This window comes from Lampris incognitus, chromosome 13 (assembly GCF_029633865.1).
Source record: "Lampris incognitus isolate fLamInc1 chromosome 13, fLamInc1.hap2, whole genome shotgun sequence".
Classification (NCBI taxonomy): domain Eukaryota; kingdom Metazoa; phylum Chordata; class Actinopteri; order Lampriformes; family Lampridae; genus Lampris; species Lampris incognitus.
The window spans coordinates 47924754-47941808 of NC_079223.1; the positions used below are offsets into that span (position 1 = coordinate 47924754).

At 42.9% G+C, this 17055-nt stretch overlaps 1 protein-coding gene across 4 annotated transcripts in view; it reads right to left on the reverse strand.

The window, feature by feature from the left end:
• ltbp1 (latent transforming growth factor beta binding protein 1) overlaps nucleotides 1–17055 on the reverse strand; it is a 281927-nt gene that overhangs the window by 133423 nt on the left and 131449 nt on the right. For all 4 annotated transcript variants that reach the window (XM_056292168.1, XM_056292167.1, XM_056292166.1 and 1 more), the window contains exons 6-8: nucleotides 15838–16047; nucleotides 12237–12541; nucleotides 10430–10532 (exon numbers count right to left, since the gene is read on the reverse strand). In XM_056292168.1, coding sequence (XP_056148143.1) covers nucleotides 10430–10532; nucleotides 12237–12541; nucleotides 15838–16047 — 618 coding nt within the window. The remainder of the gene's footprint in view (nucleotides 1–10429; nucleotides 10533–12236; nucleotides 12542–15837; nucleotides 16048–17055) is intronic.

Here is a 17055-nt window from a genome sequence, read left to right on the forward strand (position 1 = left end):
GGAACCCAGAGCACCCGGAGGAAACCCACACAGACACGGGGAGAACATGCAAACTCCACACAGAAGACGACCCGGAACAACCCCCAAGGTTGGTCTACCCCAGGGCTCGAACCCAGGACCTTCTTGCTGTGAGGCTACCGTGCTAACCACTGCGCCATCGTGCCGCCCACAGTAGATCAGATATGGTAAAATAAATGAACTATACAGAGTTTACAATGATTTATTATGCAGACTGACTGAATCAGAATTTAAACCATTACCTGTGGATTATGTCATTATGAAGTCATTTTTTCCTTCCACATGCGCACCGATCAGTACAGTACATTCTCTCTTATAGGGCAGTTGTCTGTACTTCTTATCTCAAGTCTTCCAGCTCACATCCCACCAAGGCTAATCAATACAATAATTAATAACAATTTCAAGAATAATTATTTATAATAAATCTAAAACACACTCAAAATATGAAATTCATGGCATTTTTGTCTTTCCAGATGCATAACTGGTTGACACAGTTATTCAAATCTCCGGCAGTAAATAGTAGCAGTGTTATCTTTTTAATTCACTAACTTCCGACCCACTATTCACTGGAAGAAATTAAAAGCCCACCCACAGTGCTAGCTACTGTCTGTCATACATGCCATTCAGGGCACGCTCACTGACAGTCTTTACGTCTCGCTGTCCAGCTAGCTCAGAATGCAAGCCGAGTCACTTCATGACCGCTCTGTTTCTCGTGGCTGCTGTTTGGTAAGCTTGATCAGGACTACTTGACATATGGTTTTCCTCAGTGATTTAAGTTTTATTTGGTATTTCTATGCATGAGTGAGTGAAAATCCCACAGATAATATTTCAAAGTAATTTTGTGTAAATATACAGTACACTTGTACACAGTACATCTGCCAGCAAAGTTAGCCCTGCTCTGCGGACTCATGGTCCTTGCAGACTCCCAAATGAAGACCACAAGACTACAAGTGTATCATTTGAGGCAGAGCCTAAAAAGAATGAGGAAAGACGACTTTTCTTTCTGAGAGGCCCTCCTGCTGGTACATGGATAGGAAGTACTGCAGTGTTGGATAAAATTACCAGTGGAGGCTTTTTCTGCCCCCGTACTGAGGTGGTACCCAAATACCTAAAAGGAGCTTGCCTACTTACTTAATGGGAAACAACAACACAATGTTTGTTTGCATGTAAAGCCAATTTATTTACCAGCCTCAAGTGTCTCCATTACACAATGGGGTAGTTCATGGCACACCCGCATGTGAATGCTGAACTCACACCGCTTTCCATTCCTTCCATCCCACTCAGAGGGAGGACAACAGTAGGGCTTTGTAGCACCTCCTTTGAAAGTCTCTGTTTTGAAAGGATGAAAAAGTAGGGGCTTATTTTCGGGGTGGTGGTGGGAGATTCAGGACAACTTCATTGTTGAATTACTGTCAGAGGAATAAAACATCTCTTATTATTAGAGACTGAAAGGGCACTGGTTATAAACCAAAGCAATCCAGTTTCCTCCCATGGAGCAGACCATTGTCCATACCAAGGAACAAGGCTTATCAGATCTAATATTCCAAGAGCAAGACCACGAGATGAGGAAGAGGAGGAAGTGCACACACAGTGCATTAGCTCAATCAGCTGTCATGTAATTACCTATTTAGAGCATTCATATTATCAAGGGATCCAACTGTTTGCCAAGAAGCCTCTGTAATCTAAATGGAACATGATCCTTTTATACTCATTTGATGGGCGAGGTGTAACAGGCCATTCCTTCCTCTGAGGCTATTAATGTGAAACTACCCACGCTACTTCCCCAGAGCTCCCCTAGTTGAATGTGAGGAAACAGCGGTCACTCTAACTTACTTACACACACACACACACACACACACACACACACACACACACACACACACACACACACACACACACACACACACACACACACACACACACACACACACACACACACACACACACACAAACAAACACAGATCCTCTTATGCTCTGGATCCCATAGCTTTGGCTTCAAGGAAAAAATTCCATAATTCCATAAAGGGAATGAGGTTAGAATAGCTAACAGCCCACACATTCAGAACAAAGCCTGAATCGGACTCTTAATCTTCTTCCCTCTGCCTCCTCTGGGCAACAACCTATCTAAAATAAGCCTGGTAAGTAAAAAGGGGTGAGGGGTGGGGACACTGAGTGCCCTTAAGACACTTAGTACTTTTACCCTCCTTGAAATAACTCCCAGGATGAAACGCACCCATCTCTTTATATCCTAATAAAAACAATGGTGTCGCAGTGTTTCTGACTTGCCATGACTGAATCTTTGCCATTGCCCAGCAGATACAGCAGCCAAAGGAAGCCGGTCATGAGGCCATATTAAGACATATTTCAGAGTGTAGGCTACACCTAAGAATCTGGGTCTTTGGGTCTAAATTTGAATTGGAAAGATGCTTTGGACTCTTAATGCCCCTGGCACTATAGTCTTTAAATAGTCACGATAATATCTGTGGGTGGTCTGGGTGGGAGGCATTTGATTAGTCTAGCAAGGGTTTCATGTCGTGTCAGGGAAAAGTAGAGTGATATTCTAGGAAGGGTCCCAGTTGTTTAATGGGTAGGGAACAAGTACACCACCATCCCCCATGACACCACTGTGTTAGTTTTTATGTTAACTTATAAATAAAGTCTCCTGCCCTTGACCATCTTTCGGGACTCTCCAGGCTCTCAACCAATTTGTTCAAGTCACACAGGGAAGAAATTAAGGATAAAATCTGTAAAATGAACTCCACATGTGCCCTGGTTTTCGTGCAATCTCTTTTCTTCAAATTCTGTATCTCTACTGTCGTCGAATGAGTTGACCATATCATTTGCAGCTCCTAACAAGCTGGAAGTGTTCCACTTGCATTAAAATTTGCCATCATTAGTCCCCATCTCAAGATGCCTGGCCAACTAACTACATGCAAATCTCCAACCTCCCTTTCCATTCCCTGATCATGGAAAAGGCCACTGTTGCCAAGCTGCAAAAACGTCGCAAACATAACATTTTCTCTGAGAAGTTCCAGATGGCATCCCATCCTGGACATGAGGGCAGCGTTTCACACAGCAAACCATGCTATTCTTTTCCAACACCAGTACAACACCACTGGACCATCTGTCTCTACTCTGAACTAGCTTAAGGCCAACCTCTCAAGAAGTGTTCACTCATAGGCTGCACTTCCCGAGCACGCCCTATTATCAGTGGGATCCAACAGAGTTATCCATGTTCCCTTTATATGGGATTGGACCAATTTCAAGGCCATTTTCATCAGGAAAAATGGGATTATTTTTCATCATTAGTATTTTATTCCAGTTCACTGATATGCTGATGACACTCAACTTTGCATAAAACTTCCTTATATCCCTCTGCGTCCTCACCAAGGGCAATTTCACATTAAGTGCTATAGTTTTGTGATTTATTTTCATGTCAGTGAATACTCTTATAAAAATCATTACTGAATGAAGCCATACACATACAATGTAAAGTCTTGCTCTGCAAAAATGTGGCATTTATTTTATTAGCATTGGTCAATTTTTTTCCCCAACCTCTCGCTTGTGAAAGAATAGGTGCAACTGTTGTGTTGGGTATTTTATTTTCACTAAAGATGACTCCTTGGGGGGAGATCACGTGACCCTTCAACAGCAATGCCAGCATAGTTGCTAGCTCTGCCCACATAGTCTTTTTTCAACAATCCTATCGACATACATCAGATCTTTCGACACCTATCCCACCATGAGCATTTCGACAGCCGGTCTTCCCAAGTGGATCCCGTCGCTGGAGGGTCAAGACATCGACATTGTTCGGGTACATCGTGTGTATGATAGACGAGATAGCAACAAATAAACTGCGCACCCTAATCTTTCATGTATTACAACTGCAGGATAAATCAGATATTCTTAAAGGTGCACATAAAGCATATCCAGTGAAATATGCAACCAACACTCCTGTTCTTCCCTGATTTCAGCCCTACCACAATTGTGAGGAGAACGCGCATCAGTTCCCTCATGAAGAAGGCTACAGCTATAGGCCTGGAACCATTCCTCATCTATCCTGCATTGATGAAGCTGCAGTACAAATGCGAGAAGATAACATTTGATTCCCCACATCTATGTATCACCACGTTTGCTTTTTTTGACAATTCTCACGTTTTGTTTTTTTTTTTGCAATGCTAGTTATAATAATAATCATCATCATCATTACATTTATATAGCAGTGGCACAGTGGTGCAGTGGTTAGCGCGGTCGCCTCACAGCAAGAAGGTCCTGGTTTCGAGCCCCGGGGTAGACCAACCTTGGGGGTCGTCCCGAGTCGTCCTCTGTGTGGAGTTTGCATGTTCTCCCCGTGTATGTGTGGGTTTCCTCCGGGTGCTCTGGTTTCCTCCCACAGTCCAAAGACACGCAGGTCAGGTGAATCGGCCATACTAAAATTGTCCCTAGGTGTGTGTGTGTGTGCGTGTGTGTATGTGTTGGTCCTGTGGTGGTCTGGCGAGTGTCCAGGGTGTCTCCCCACCTGCTGCCCAGTGACTGCTGGGATAGGCTCCAGAATCCCCGCGACCCTGAACAGGATATGCGGTTTGGATGATGGATGGATGGACGGACATTTATATAAAACTTTTTAAGACACCCAAATCACTTCCCATTGAAGGAGGTAACTCACCTCAACCACCACTAATGTGTAGCACCCACCTGGGTGATGCACAACAGCCATTCTGCACCACAACGCTCACCACACATCAGTTTGAGGTGGAGAGGGAGGAATCATTGAGCCAATTACATAGGGGGATGATTAGGTGACCAGATGAAGAGTGTTGGGAATTTTGCCAGGACATCAGGGAACCCCCTACTCTTTGCGATAAGTGCCATGGGATCTTTGACGACCACAGTGAGTCAGGACGTCGGTTTAAGGTCTTATCCGAAAAACGGTATCGCCTACAGTCCCCGTCACTGCACTGGGCATTGGGATTTGATATTTGTTGTTTTTATTAGGACCAGAGGGAAGACTACCCCCTACTGGCCCACCAACACCAATATTAAGTTAAGATAAATCAGTTAGAATAGCTTTGCTAATTTGGGATGTGAAGAATGTTTCCAAATCATTAGTGGACTGTGTGGGCACACCTGGTACTATAGCCATGCGTTGGGGTGGATAGGTCATGTATCAACCCATGTTTGTGCTTTTATGAACATACAGACTTATCTCTGTGCAGTCTGTACCTGTTTTTGTTTATAGTTTCTCCTCCCCAATCCCCCCCTCAGCAGACATAATCTTACTCCATGCTAGAACATTATCAGCACTGGTAAAATTTTGCAGTGATTGGCAGGGAGATTTCAATATTATCCACTATTGCACTAAACATAAATGCAACCATTGAATATTTTATCACTGAATGTAAACAGCCTAAACTCCGCTATTAAATGAACATGTGTTCTAGAGTACCTACATCATAACAAAGAGAATATTACCCTAATTCAAGAAATGCACCTAAAAATATGCAATGTGGCTCAATTTCAAAACAAACACTTTCATATTGATCGTGTCATCCTGTGCCCTACACAAAACCAAGGGTGCATGTATTTCAATCAACAAGAAATTTCATTTAAAAATCAATCACACCATGAAACAAAATGGGGATGTCCACTTTCACCACTATCATTCTGTCTATCCCTCGAACCCCTGGCACAAGCCTAATAGTACCCCCCCATTAAAATTGGCAGTCATAATCATATATCACTGTATGCTGATGATATTATATTATTTTTAGACAACGCTGGCGCCTCAGTTCACCCAATAATCAAGGAATTTGATCACTTTAGTGATATATCAGGTTACAAAATAAATTCGACAAAGTCTGCTCTGACACCCCTTAATAATAGCAGTATAAATACTCCTATCCCCTCATTTATTCAGATTAAAAACTCATTACCATATCTGGGTGTTATAATTAATACAAATATAAATAAAACCACTCCTCTCACAACCACTCCTCGGTTCTATCCAGTCACACAAGGTGTTCCTCAAGGTTCTGTACTCGGCCCACTCCTTTTCATCATCCACATCCTCCCTCTTGGTCAGATTCCCCACTATTTCAACCTGGACTTCCACTGTTATGCTAATGACACCCAGATATACCTCAGCACCAAATCCTCTCACAATCCACCCCTCTCTCACTCCGACTCCTGACTGTCTGCAGTTAAAGTCTGGATGCAGCAAACCTCCTCAAACTCAACAGCGACAAAACTGAACTCCTCCTCATTGACTCCAAATCCACTCTCAGCCAAATCAACAACCTCACGCTCATCTTCAATGGAACTACTGTCTCCCCTTCCTCCCAGGCATGCAACCTTGGTGTGATCCTTGATTCCACCCTCTCCCTTGAGCCCCATATCTGCCAAATTGTCAAATCCTCCTTCTATCACCTTCGCAACATTGTGAAAATAAGACCCTCTCTCACACTCCCTGCTGCTGAGACACTGATCCACGGCTTCATCTCCTCCTGCCTTGATTACTGCAACTCACTCCTCTATGGCATCAGTGCTAGCTCTATCAAGAGACTCCAATTGGTCCAGAATGCATCCGCCTGACTTTTAACTTTCACTGAATCCTGGCACCCCAGTACTTAAAGACCTCCACTGGCTACCCATCCCCCACTGGATCAATTACAAAATTCTGGTTCTCACATATGCCCTTCACCAACTGGCTCCCCCATAACTCACCGACCTCCTCTCCCCCTACGAACCCTCTCGGTCCCTCAGATCCACCTCAGCCTCCCTTCTCTCCATCCCCAGGTCAAACCTCTGTGGCTTTGGTGACCGAGCCTTCTCCAGGGCAGCTCCCAGACTCTGGAACTCACTCTCCCAAATCATGAGAGACTCAGAATCCCTCCCACTCTTCCAATCCCATCTCAAGACACACCTCTTCTCCATTGCCTTCTCGTGCCCCCCCCCCCCCACCGCCCTCTTATCTACCCCTAATCTGAGGCAGACTAAGGACCGAGCACTTAACCTGCTGCCCCCTCCTCTTGGAACTCCCTTCCCAAGCACATCAGACACTGCTGCGATCTGCCCACTTTTAAGTCATTAATCAGGACTCACCTCTTCAGACTTGCTTTCATCTGTGATTTATGTTGTGTTGCATGTTTTTGGTGTGTTGCTTTTAGTTTATTCTAATTTATGTAAAGCGTCTTTGAGTACCACGAAAAGCACTATATATATATATATACATAAAATGCATTATTATTATTATTATCATCATTATTATTAAAACAAGTAGAGCCAACTTCAGCACTACTCTGAACAAGATAAAGACAAACTTTCAAAGATGGAACAATCTGAAGACATCTCTTCATGGCAGAGTTAATACAGTTAAAATGAAGGTATTGTCTCATCTTAATTTTCTTTATGTTACCCCTCTGTCCGCCAAACTACTTTAAAGACACTCACTCTATGGTTTTTAAATTCATTTGGGATGGCAGACGCCCAAGGATTCGTTTGACTACACTGCAGTGCCCCCAAAATGTCGGGTGATACCAAATTTGGCTGTAGCAAATTTTGAATTCTGTTTTGGTCATTTCAAATTAGACCTCTCAGCACATGGGTTGACCCAGAGTCTACAACTGCATGGTAAGTGATTGACTCTGCTAAGGTGACACCGCACAGGCTGCAAGAGATTCTGTTCTCTAGAATAACGAACAGAACCATCAACAATAAATTCAGACCCATCATTGCAAACACACTACAGGTGTGGAATAAGGTCAAACATTGGATGGGTAGTCCATTTAAATTTTCTCCCAGCACACCATAATGGCATAACTTAATGTGTGGTGGCCAACCATTTATTTAACCGTCCTGGTCATCTCTTAGAATAAACACGTGTGGTGACATTTACGATGGTGCGGGTCTTTGCCCCATTCAAGACTTAAGGGCAAGGTTCTCCCTTCATCTTCATATTTCGTATAATTTCAGATAAGACGAGCCTTAAAAGCATATGGAGTTCCCTGGAACTCTCCTCTCCCCTCAAACCCCACATTAGACTACTTTGTTCCACAATATGTCTGAACATCTGTGTCTATGATAGAGCAAATTAATTGGTTACTGTTCTAAACCTCTGCCAGTTGAATTCATTTGGAGTAGGGAATTGGGAACTATGAATATAAATCTAAACTAGAGCAGGGTGTGGTCCAATCTGAACATGACTTCTAAGAATCTAGCACATCAACTAATTCATTTTAAATCTATTCACAAAGTGTACACAACACCCTACAAGAGGTTCCAGATGAAACTACGACCTACTTATGACTGCCATATATGCAACTGTAATAATGGTAATGTGGTTGAATAAGATTCCTACAAACAATGCGCCCCTATGCTAGTGAAGTGGTTTGGGCCAGAAGGTTACACTAGAGGGAGATTAAAGGGATGACATGATATAAGGTATTGATCATTTGTTAATTTTTGCTTTTCCATATAATGTTTACAATACAAAGCGCACTTGTTCTGTATTTACTGAAAAGAGATTAATGCAGTCAATGTAAATTACGCTGTTTTAAATCTCATTTGTTAAGCATCTTAAATGTGATGTCGCCTGTTGCACGTTGGTATGGGCACATGCGCAGTTCCCCCTCAGTTCGGGTTTCGGACTGAGAGAAAGCTGTTATGTGAGAGTGTGTTGATGTTCATCACCCTTGTCCTGTTGTGTATTGTGATTGCAGCTCAATCAGTAAAGCACTGAAGGAGAGCTGTGTGTCCTGTGAGTGCTTTATCAAGTGGCACGGGAGGCAATACAACACTATTTTACCTAGAACTTTCCTCAGTATATTTTGGAACTGTCTGAGTAGTTCTAATTTCTGGACCTTTGTGAATTCTGTTTTATTTGATTAACTTGAAATTTCATATGTCCCTAATCCAGGCCTGTGCTTCCTTAATCACAATTCTGGTCTCAATTTAAAGCAAATTGAAAACAAAATGATATTTGCTGGTTTTACAGCTGCAAAGAAGACAGTTACACATAACAGCTATATCAGGTGCATGCCAATAAGCACTGGTATACACTTGATATAGGTATGAAATCATTCTGGATTCACAGCCTTGTCAACACTGTAAACCTTGAACATATCACTGCACGACTCAAGAAGGCTCGATCAGCCACTGTGGAAGCCTGTAAATCCCTTTTTTCAAATATAATCTCCTGGATAAGGGACAACGACTAAAGCTTGCAGAACACTATGTATTGTACTTCACATATACCTGCCGAATTTATCTGTGTTATCACCATTATAATAGTAGGGATGATCTCTATCGCTCTTTTTACTCTCGTTACCACTGCTGTAACCAGCAACTTTGAAAGGATGTGCTTGCCCCCTTGTACCCTATCGTTTGTTTGAAAATCAATATAAACTTTTGATCACAAAAAAAGATGACTACTTGGCGTAATGTTTAGACTGCTTCACAAACTTAGCTCAAACTCGTGTCCCCCTCCGGTTACATACTTTTACCCCTAACCCCCTCTGCATCCAGTACGTCACCACATAATTATGCAGCCCTGTAACATATATTACACAACACAACTATTGTATTATTATTAATATTATTATCATTAATGTTATTATCCCAAATTTAAAATAAATAAGACATACTCAAACTTGCTCACTGTCATCCTTAAGTATAGTTTGATCTCTTAGATCTTAGTCCGTGGAACTCCCCATGTTCCTTCCTCCCTTCCAAAATTGGATGCACCTAAAATTGTTGTTGTTTTTTTTGTTTGTTTGTTGTTGGGGTTTTTTTTTTTATTCGTGGCACCTCGGTGCAAAACTTTCTTGGAATTCTACCTGAAGTGTTCTGAATTGCAATAGATATAAATAGTTTTGACGTAACAATTTCTCCTTGGAATTTTTTGCATTTTTGTGTGGATTATTCGTGATATGCTTGATGTAAAAGGGCCTTTAAATATTCACATCTGTGATGGAAAGATAACGACAAGTGTGACACACTATTTCATCCTGTTTAACAAAAACAAAAAACCAAGGCTGTATGCTAGACGGCAATATGTCCTAAATGTTCCCATAAACTACCTTACTTTTCCTGGCTAAACTACTCTCCTCTCCACTTCCACACTGGAGGAACAGAGGGGAATGACCCCTCCGCTGCATTTTATAAAAAGGATAATCATCTTTTTTTGCAATGTTACCAAAGCAAAAAGGTAACAAAATTAGACAGAAAACTGACACAAAACTGCAATGTTACACAAGTACAAGAATTATAAATAAGGAAACGATGACAATGTACAAAAAGCAGAAAATGATGAGGAAGTTTCCTTTCTGAAAACAAAAAGGTTGGTGTGGTGTCTAGAGAGAGAGACAAAATCTCACATATAATCTGACAAACCACATCTGAACACTGTACTTACATGGTTTCTTGGGACACTTCTGGCATTTGTGGAAGCCCCAGGACGTCCCGATGGTCCCACAGCAGTCCTCCTGTTTACTGAGTCCTGGGAGGGCCTTCCCACACTGACATCCAGCCGGGCAGCATTGCAAACACAGCGTGGGATTGAAAGCATGGCATAGACGTCAAAGACACAGACGAAGAGTCAGGGAAAGCAGAGAATAAAAACGGGGAGTAAGAAGAAAGAGTGAAATGGGAGAGAAGGGAAAAAACAATATAGAGAGAAACAGGAAGAAGCAATTGGAGGAAAAAAACAGGAGTAATGGATAAATGACAGCTCTCAGTACTTCAGTGGAATAATAATGGTGGTCACATTTCATTCGTGTGTGTGTGTGTGCGCGCGCGTGCGATCCTAAGTTTCTGAAATCCATTAAAAATGCTTTACACGTGCCTCATCCAACATCAGTAAGATGAATCCACAGATGAGAACACACCTCTCTCACGCTTCATCCCTCGCTTGCTGACAGACCCTTATCTTTACATTACCAATCTGAATGCAAAATGTAAACCAAAGTGAATGGTAATTTAAGGCAGATAGTGGAAAAACTTGCCAATGTAGTTAATAATTTGTGAAGCACTGAAGCACAAGATAGAGGACAATTTTCACACACAGAAGGTTGTTAGATATGATCTGTATTTCCTGGGAATAACCAGAATAAAAAAAATTAACAGTGTGCTCTCCAACTGGCACCTTTCCGGACTGTATAATTTTTTTTCTCTATCCGTTTACATGCGACTTCACTCCAATAATTGAACCATCCATCCATCCATTATCCAAACCACCTATCCTGCTCTCAGGGTCACAGATGCTGACGCCTACACCAGCAGGCAGGAAGACATCCTGGACAGGTCGCCAGGCCATCACAGGGCCGACCCCCCCCACCCCACACACACACACACACACACACAGGGGCAATTTAGTATGGCCGAGTCACCTGACCTACATGTCTTTGGACTGTGGGAGGAAAGCACCCGGAGGAAACCCACGCAGACACGGGGAGAACATGCAAACTCCACACAGAGGACGACCCGGGACGAACCCCAAGGTTGGACTACCCTGGGGTTCGAACCCAGGACCTTCTTGCTGTGAGGCGATAGCGCTAACCACTGTGCCACCGTGCTGCCCTAATTTACTCTTCTCTTCTGAAAATAAGAACATATCCAACTGATGTTTGATATGTTGTATAATGTGAAAAAACATGATATTTTAGAACAAACTGTTCCCAGTGGGGGTTCCTACTTTGTGAAAAACAGGTAATACTGTAACCTGTAGCTGACTATGAAACATATCAGCAAAAAATTTGCTCACCTAAAGTGCTTTGGTTTCCTGTGATCCACACATATCCCTAATGAAACAAGCTTTAGTGGGGGGAGGGGACTTAACAACATAACAGCATCATCCATGAGTCCAAACTTTGATTGGCTGGGAGTACTGCTTGTCTCACCCCCTCTTTTGACAGAAACAACAGAAACAGCGGCTACCTTGCTCTTGGCATGGGCAGCCTTATGGAAATTCTGGGTTGATTGTTCCCTGTGTGACATCACTCTGAGAGGCAATACTGAACAGTTTGTTCAAATGGTGCTGTTTTCTCACATAAAAAAGCTGGCGGAACAGAGATGGTATTAATGTGCTCTAACAACATCTTCTCACTGACAGTGAAATCCACCCAAAAACGAGACGAATACTATTTTCCATAATACCCCCCCTTTAAATTCTTTTTATTTTCTCGTTAAGCTAATCATCTAGCGTCATGTTTCTGGCAGCATACCTGGCTCCCTGTAGTTTCCTGGAAGCAGCGACCAAGCTGGCTCTTGGAGGTGACGGGCTGATAGGGGGGCACCTGGTAGCCGTGCTGTCTAGGGAAGACAATGTTGTGGCCGTGGTGCTGGATCTTCTTGGTGCTTTCTCTGTGATGGTAGCTGTAGCTGGTGGAGGAAGAGGAGCCCAAATGATGGCCCTTCACTTTTTGACTACTGTGGTGGTTACTATCCAACTGAGAGACCTGGTGGATCTGAACGGAGGCCTCTGGAGGGTGCTTGACGTGGATGTTGACAATACCGGGGCTGAACTTCACTGGGGACAGATTATTAGGTTTTAGTTGAGGAAGAAGTTTTTCATATTCCTCTCTGATGATAGCTTGATAACTATTATCTATTATTAACTATTATTATCAACCATTACTATTAATTATTACTTGAGTCTAAGATAGGATTTTTTCCTAACTAACATTGGGAATCCTAATTTAACCTCATCCTATCTTATCTCAGATTAGGAAATCCTAAATACTCAATCCAACATCGCTTATCAACCTTTATGTCTGTTACCTAGCAACCTATACTATTCTCATCTCGCCGAGCTAAACAACTTTGTAACCGTTGGTTTTCCTCATTGAAAAATACTGAAACATACATTGAAACATACAAAAAATGGATCCCAGAAAGTTGAATCAGTTCATTTGGACACATTTAGTAGGAGAAAAAATGGAGTAAAAACAACAACAGGCAGGCATCCGGGTAGCGTAGCAGTCTATTCTGTTGCCTACCAACATGGGGATCCGTGGTTCAAATCCCAAATGTTACCTCCGGCTTGGTCAGGCGTCCCCTACAAAACACAATTGGCCGTGTCTGTGGGTGGGAAGCCGGTTGTGGGTATGTGTCCTGGCCGCTGCACTAGAGCCTCCTCTGGTCGATCGGGGCGCCTGTTCGGGGGGGAACAGGGGGGAATAGCGTGATCCTCCCACGCGCCACGTCCCCCTGGCAAAACTTCTCACTGTCAGGTGAAAAGAAGCAGCTGGTGACTCCACATGTACCGGAGGAGGCATGTGGTAGTCTGCAGCCCTCCCCGGATCGGCAGAGGGGGTGGAGCAGAGATTGGGACAGCTCAGGAGAGTGGAGTAATTGGCCAAGTACAATTGGGGAGAAAGGGGGGGAGGTTCCCCAAAAAAAATGACGGCCACTTAACTTCAAGACAGATGAGTTAGAGGTGTTGGTGACATAGTGGGCTAAGATATTTTTTGCTACATCAGCCACTTCACCTTCTAATCTCCTTTTGCAAAAAAAAAAGAAAGAAAAAAAAGCGAGGTGCATTTGTCAGTTGGCCCACAACTGGGGGAGCCCCATGTTGCCAGGTTGACCTTTCCGAAGCTGGTCGTAGTTGCTCAGCTAGCTGCAGAAGCATGGTCTGGGCTAGCTTGTATCTACAAACCAGCGTTTTGTCATCAAACCGCAACATGTGGTCAGGGTCTGCCATAACATCCCAGTGAACAAGTTCCGCCTGTTGACATTTCGTTGGTTGTGTAAAAGCAATAAAACAGCAGCCATACGGCTTAAACAAGTTAGCTAACACAACCTGGTGGAAAAGTGAAAGTTAGGACAGATTAACAGTTATCCTAAAGTTAGGAGAGTTTAAGATTTTGGTAAGTTAGGATGCTTCCTATCTTAATTTAGGATAGGAACATTTACTTAGGAACTGTTCCATCTGTAATGGCTTTTTTTTTTAACTCAGGTCCAAATTACCATGGTTACCAAACAGTTAAGAGTTGTAAGCTAGGAAGTTTCTGTAATACAGCCCCAGGTTTCCTCCTCAATGATACTGCGACCATTATAACTTAAGATAAATGTGTAATTAAATCCAGGGCTTGAAGTGGGCCATAACAGTGTTTTATGAGTACCGTGGCCTTTTCTTGCATACCGGCACTTCTCATAAGCGCTGGGTAAACATAGTGTTTATTCCTCCACCAGCTTCTCTCGTGACTCATTCTCTCTCTCAAAAATCACCATGTCCATATAATAATAGTGGTTAACTCCAATTCCGTTTTTATGCTAGAACGTTTTTAGGTAGGTGAATATCTTATCCCTGATGGAAACCACTTCTGTATTCTCAAAATATTTAGTGCTTGCTGAATTAATTTTCCTGTTTAATATATGATACTGTTTCCATGACTGGAATCTGCTACTACTACTACTACTACTACTACTACTACTACTACTATTACTACTGCTACTTTCGGCTGCTTCCATTAGGGGTCGCCACAGTGGATCTTCCATTTCCATCTCTTCCTGTCCTCTGCATCTTCCTCTGTCACACCAGCCACCTGCATGTCCTCCCTCACCACATCCATAAACCTCCTCTTTGACCTTCCTCTTTTCCTCTTCCCTGGCGGCTCCATATTCAGGTACCCTTCTGTCACAAATCACTCCTGACACTCTTCTCCACCCACTACAACCTGCCTGCACTCTCTTCTTCACCTCTCTTCTGCACTCCCCGTTACGTTGAACAGCTGACCCCAAATATTTAAACTCAATCCTCACCATTCCACTGTCCTCCCTCTCGTTCACACATACGTATTCCGTCTTGCTCTTACTGACTTTCATTCCTCTTCTCTCCAGTGCATACCTCCACCTCTCCAGGCTCTCCACAACCTGCACCCTACTCTTGCTACAGATCACAATGTCATCGGCGAACATCATAGTCCACAGAGACTCCTGCCTGATCTTATCCATCAATCCTGTCCTGTCCATCACCATTGCACCCAGCTACTGAGGATGCACAAGCCAGTGCATTCTTAGTGCCAGTCCCAAGCCCAGATAAATGGGGAGGATTGCGTCAGGAAGAGTGTCCAGTGTAAAATCTACGCCAAATCAAAAATGTGGTTCATAAATCAGTTTCCATGACTGGAATGAGTTACGAAAATCTCTAAAACTGAAAAATTTTATCTCTGTAACAGCTTTCAAGGACTCCTTATCTCAGAAACCTTTAAGTGCTTCTCTCCTTCACAGTCCTAACTACACTTTGATGTTTGTCTCATGCCTACCCTGACACGCCTGTCCTCATTCTACTTACGTTCTTATTATTCTAATGTTATACATGTGTTTTTTTCCTCTCTTTCTCACTCTCTCCCTCCCCTTTCCCCTCAAGAGGCTAACGCTCTTATCAGGCAGTCCTTGTAAATAAGAATTTTGGTTGAGCTTTCATGCAAAAAATAAAAATAAAAATTGGCAGATAAAGATCACTTTTTGGATAAAGGATTAGACCAACATGCTCTTTCACACTTGAGAGATTGTAAATGACTAAACAATATTGAGATATGTGGGCTACTTGTAGGCCAAACCAGCTAATTTAAATGTACAATTGGAAATTTACACCCTGTTATTACAGAAATACATGTTATGAACAACACCAGTCCAACTTAATACTAAAGGGTTTGCTGATATGCACGCCAAAATGCTTACAGCAAGAGTACGGTCTCAATCACTTCCCTTTAACGGAACTTCCATGTCAGTCTGGTGATTTGAACCATCAACCTCCCCCCATAACAATGCTTTCAAAGCTCCAGGACTTAAGTTTTGAATTTCTTAACTTTGTCTTACCTGGATTCTGTCCGTTGCTGTAGGTCAGTGGCATTGTGTGGGTGGAGTGGACCTGGCCTTGGCTGTTGCTTGATGTGTGCTGTTGCTGTTGTTGTTGGTGCCCTGTCTGAACTGGCATCTGGCAGAACTTCCCTGTAAAGTTGGGGGGGCACTGACACTTGTCTCTGGCACTGCACTTGCCACCATTTATGCAGGGTAGATGGCAAACCACTAAGAAAAAAAAACATGAAGTAAGAAATTAAAGTAACGCTTTGAATCTGGATCGAACCTTCAGAAATACTACAACCAAAATGAAACACACAAAAAACATGCAGGAAAACGCTCTCATTCTAGCCCACTAACATACAGACACACATGCATGAACACCCACACACACGTGAGTTGTCGTTCAGCTTTATTTTGGAGGACCAATGTGGGTTTTTAACCATAAGAGCAGTTGGCCGGTCGTCACTTCTTCCAGGGTCTATTCTAGGAGCAGGATTTGGGTTTAGGGTTGAAACTGAATTAGGATTAAGTTAAAGTTAGGCATGTAGTTCTGATGGTAAAGGTTAAGGGCTACGCAATGAATGCAGTCAATGTGGGTCCTCACTAGTATAGAAAAACACGTGCATACACACACACACACACACACACACACACACACACACACACACACACACACACACACACACACATCACACTTTTTGTTGGAATCTATGAGAAATTGTGAAGAAATCTTAAAACAAGGATCCAAGTCAGACAAAACAGTCTTGGTCTGGAGTCTTGTTTGACAGTCGCCCTCTTGTTAAGCTTCTCAAACTGATTGAACTTTCTTTTGTTTTGTTTTTTTCTCCTCTTTTCAGAAAAACCTGGAGTTTCATAAGGGTTCCCAGTGAACTCTATGAAGCGTGGAGTGTGCCAGTGAATAAGAAAGGCCAGTTCAGACTAACTACGTACTGTGTGGCTGACAAGTCTCAACCATACATTTAAATTATGAGATCAATTTAACAGTTTAAATACAATATCAAAATGCAACTAAAGAGGTGTACCGTGAATGGCACATGCATTATGGAATGGGTTAAAAAGTGCTTTGCTGGGGCGTCCGGGTAGCATAGCCGTCTATTCCGTTGCCTACCAACACAGGAATCTCCGGTTCGAATCCCTGTGTTACCTCTGGCTCGGTCGGGCATCCCTACAGAAACAATTGTCCATGTCTGCAGGTGGGAAGCCAGATGTGGG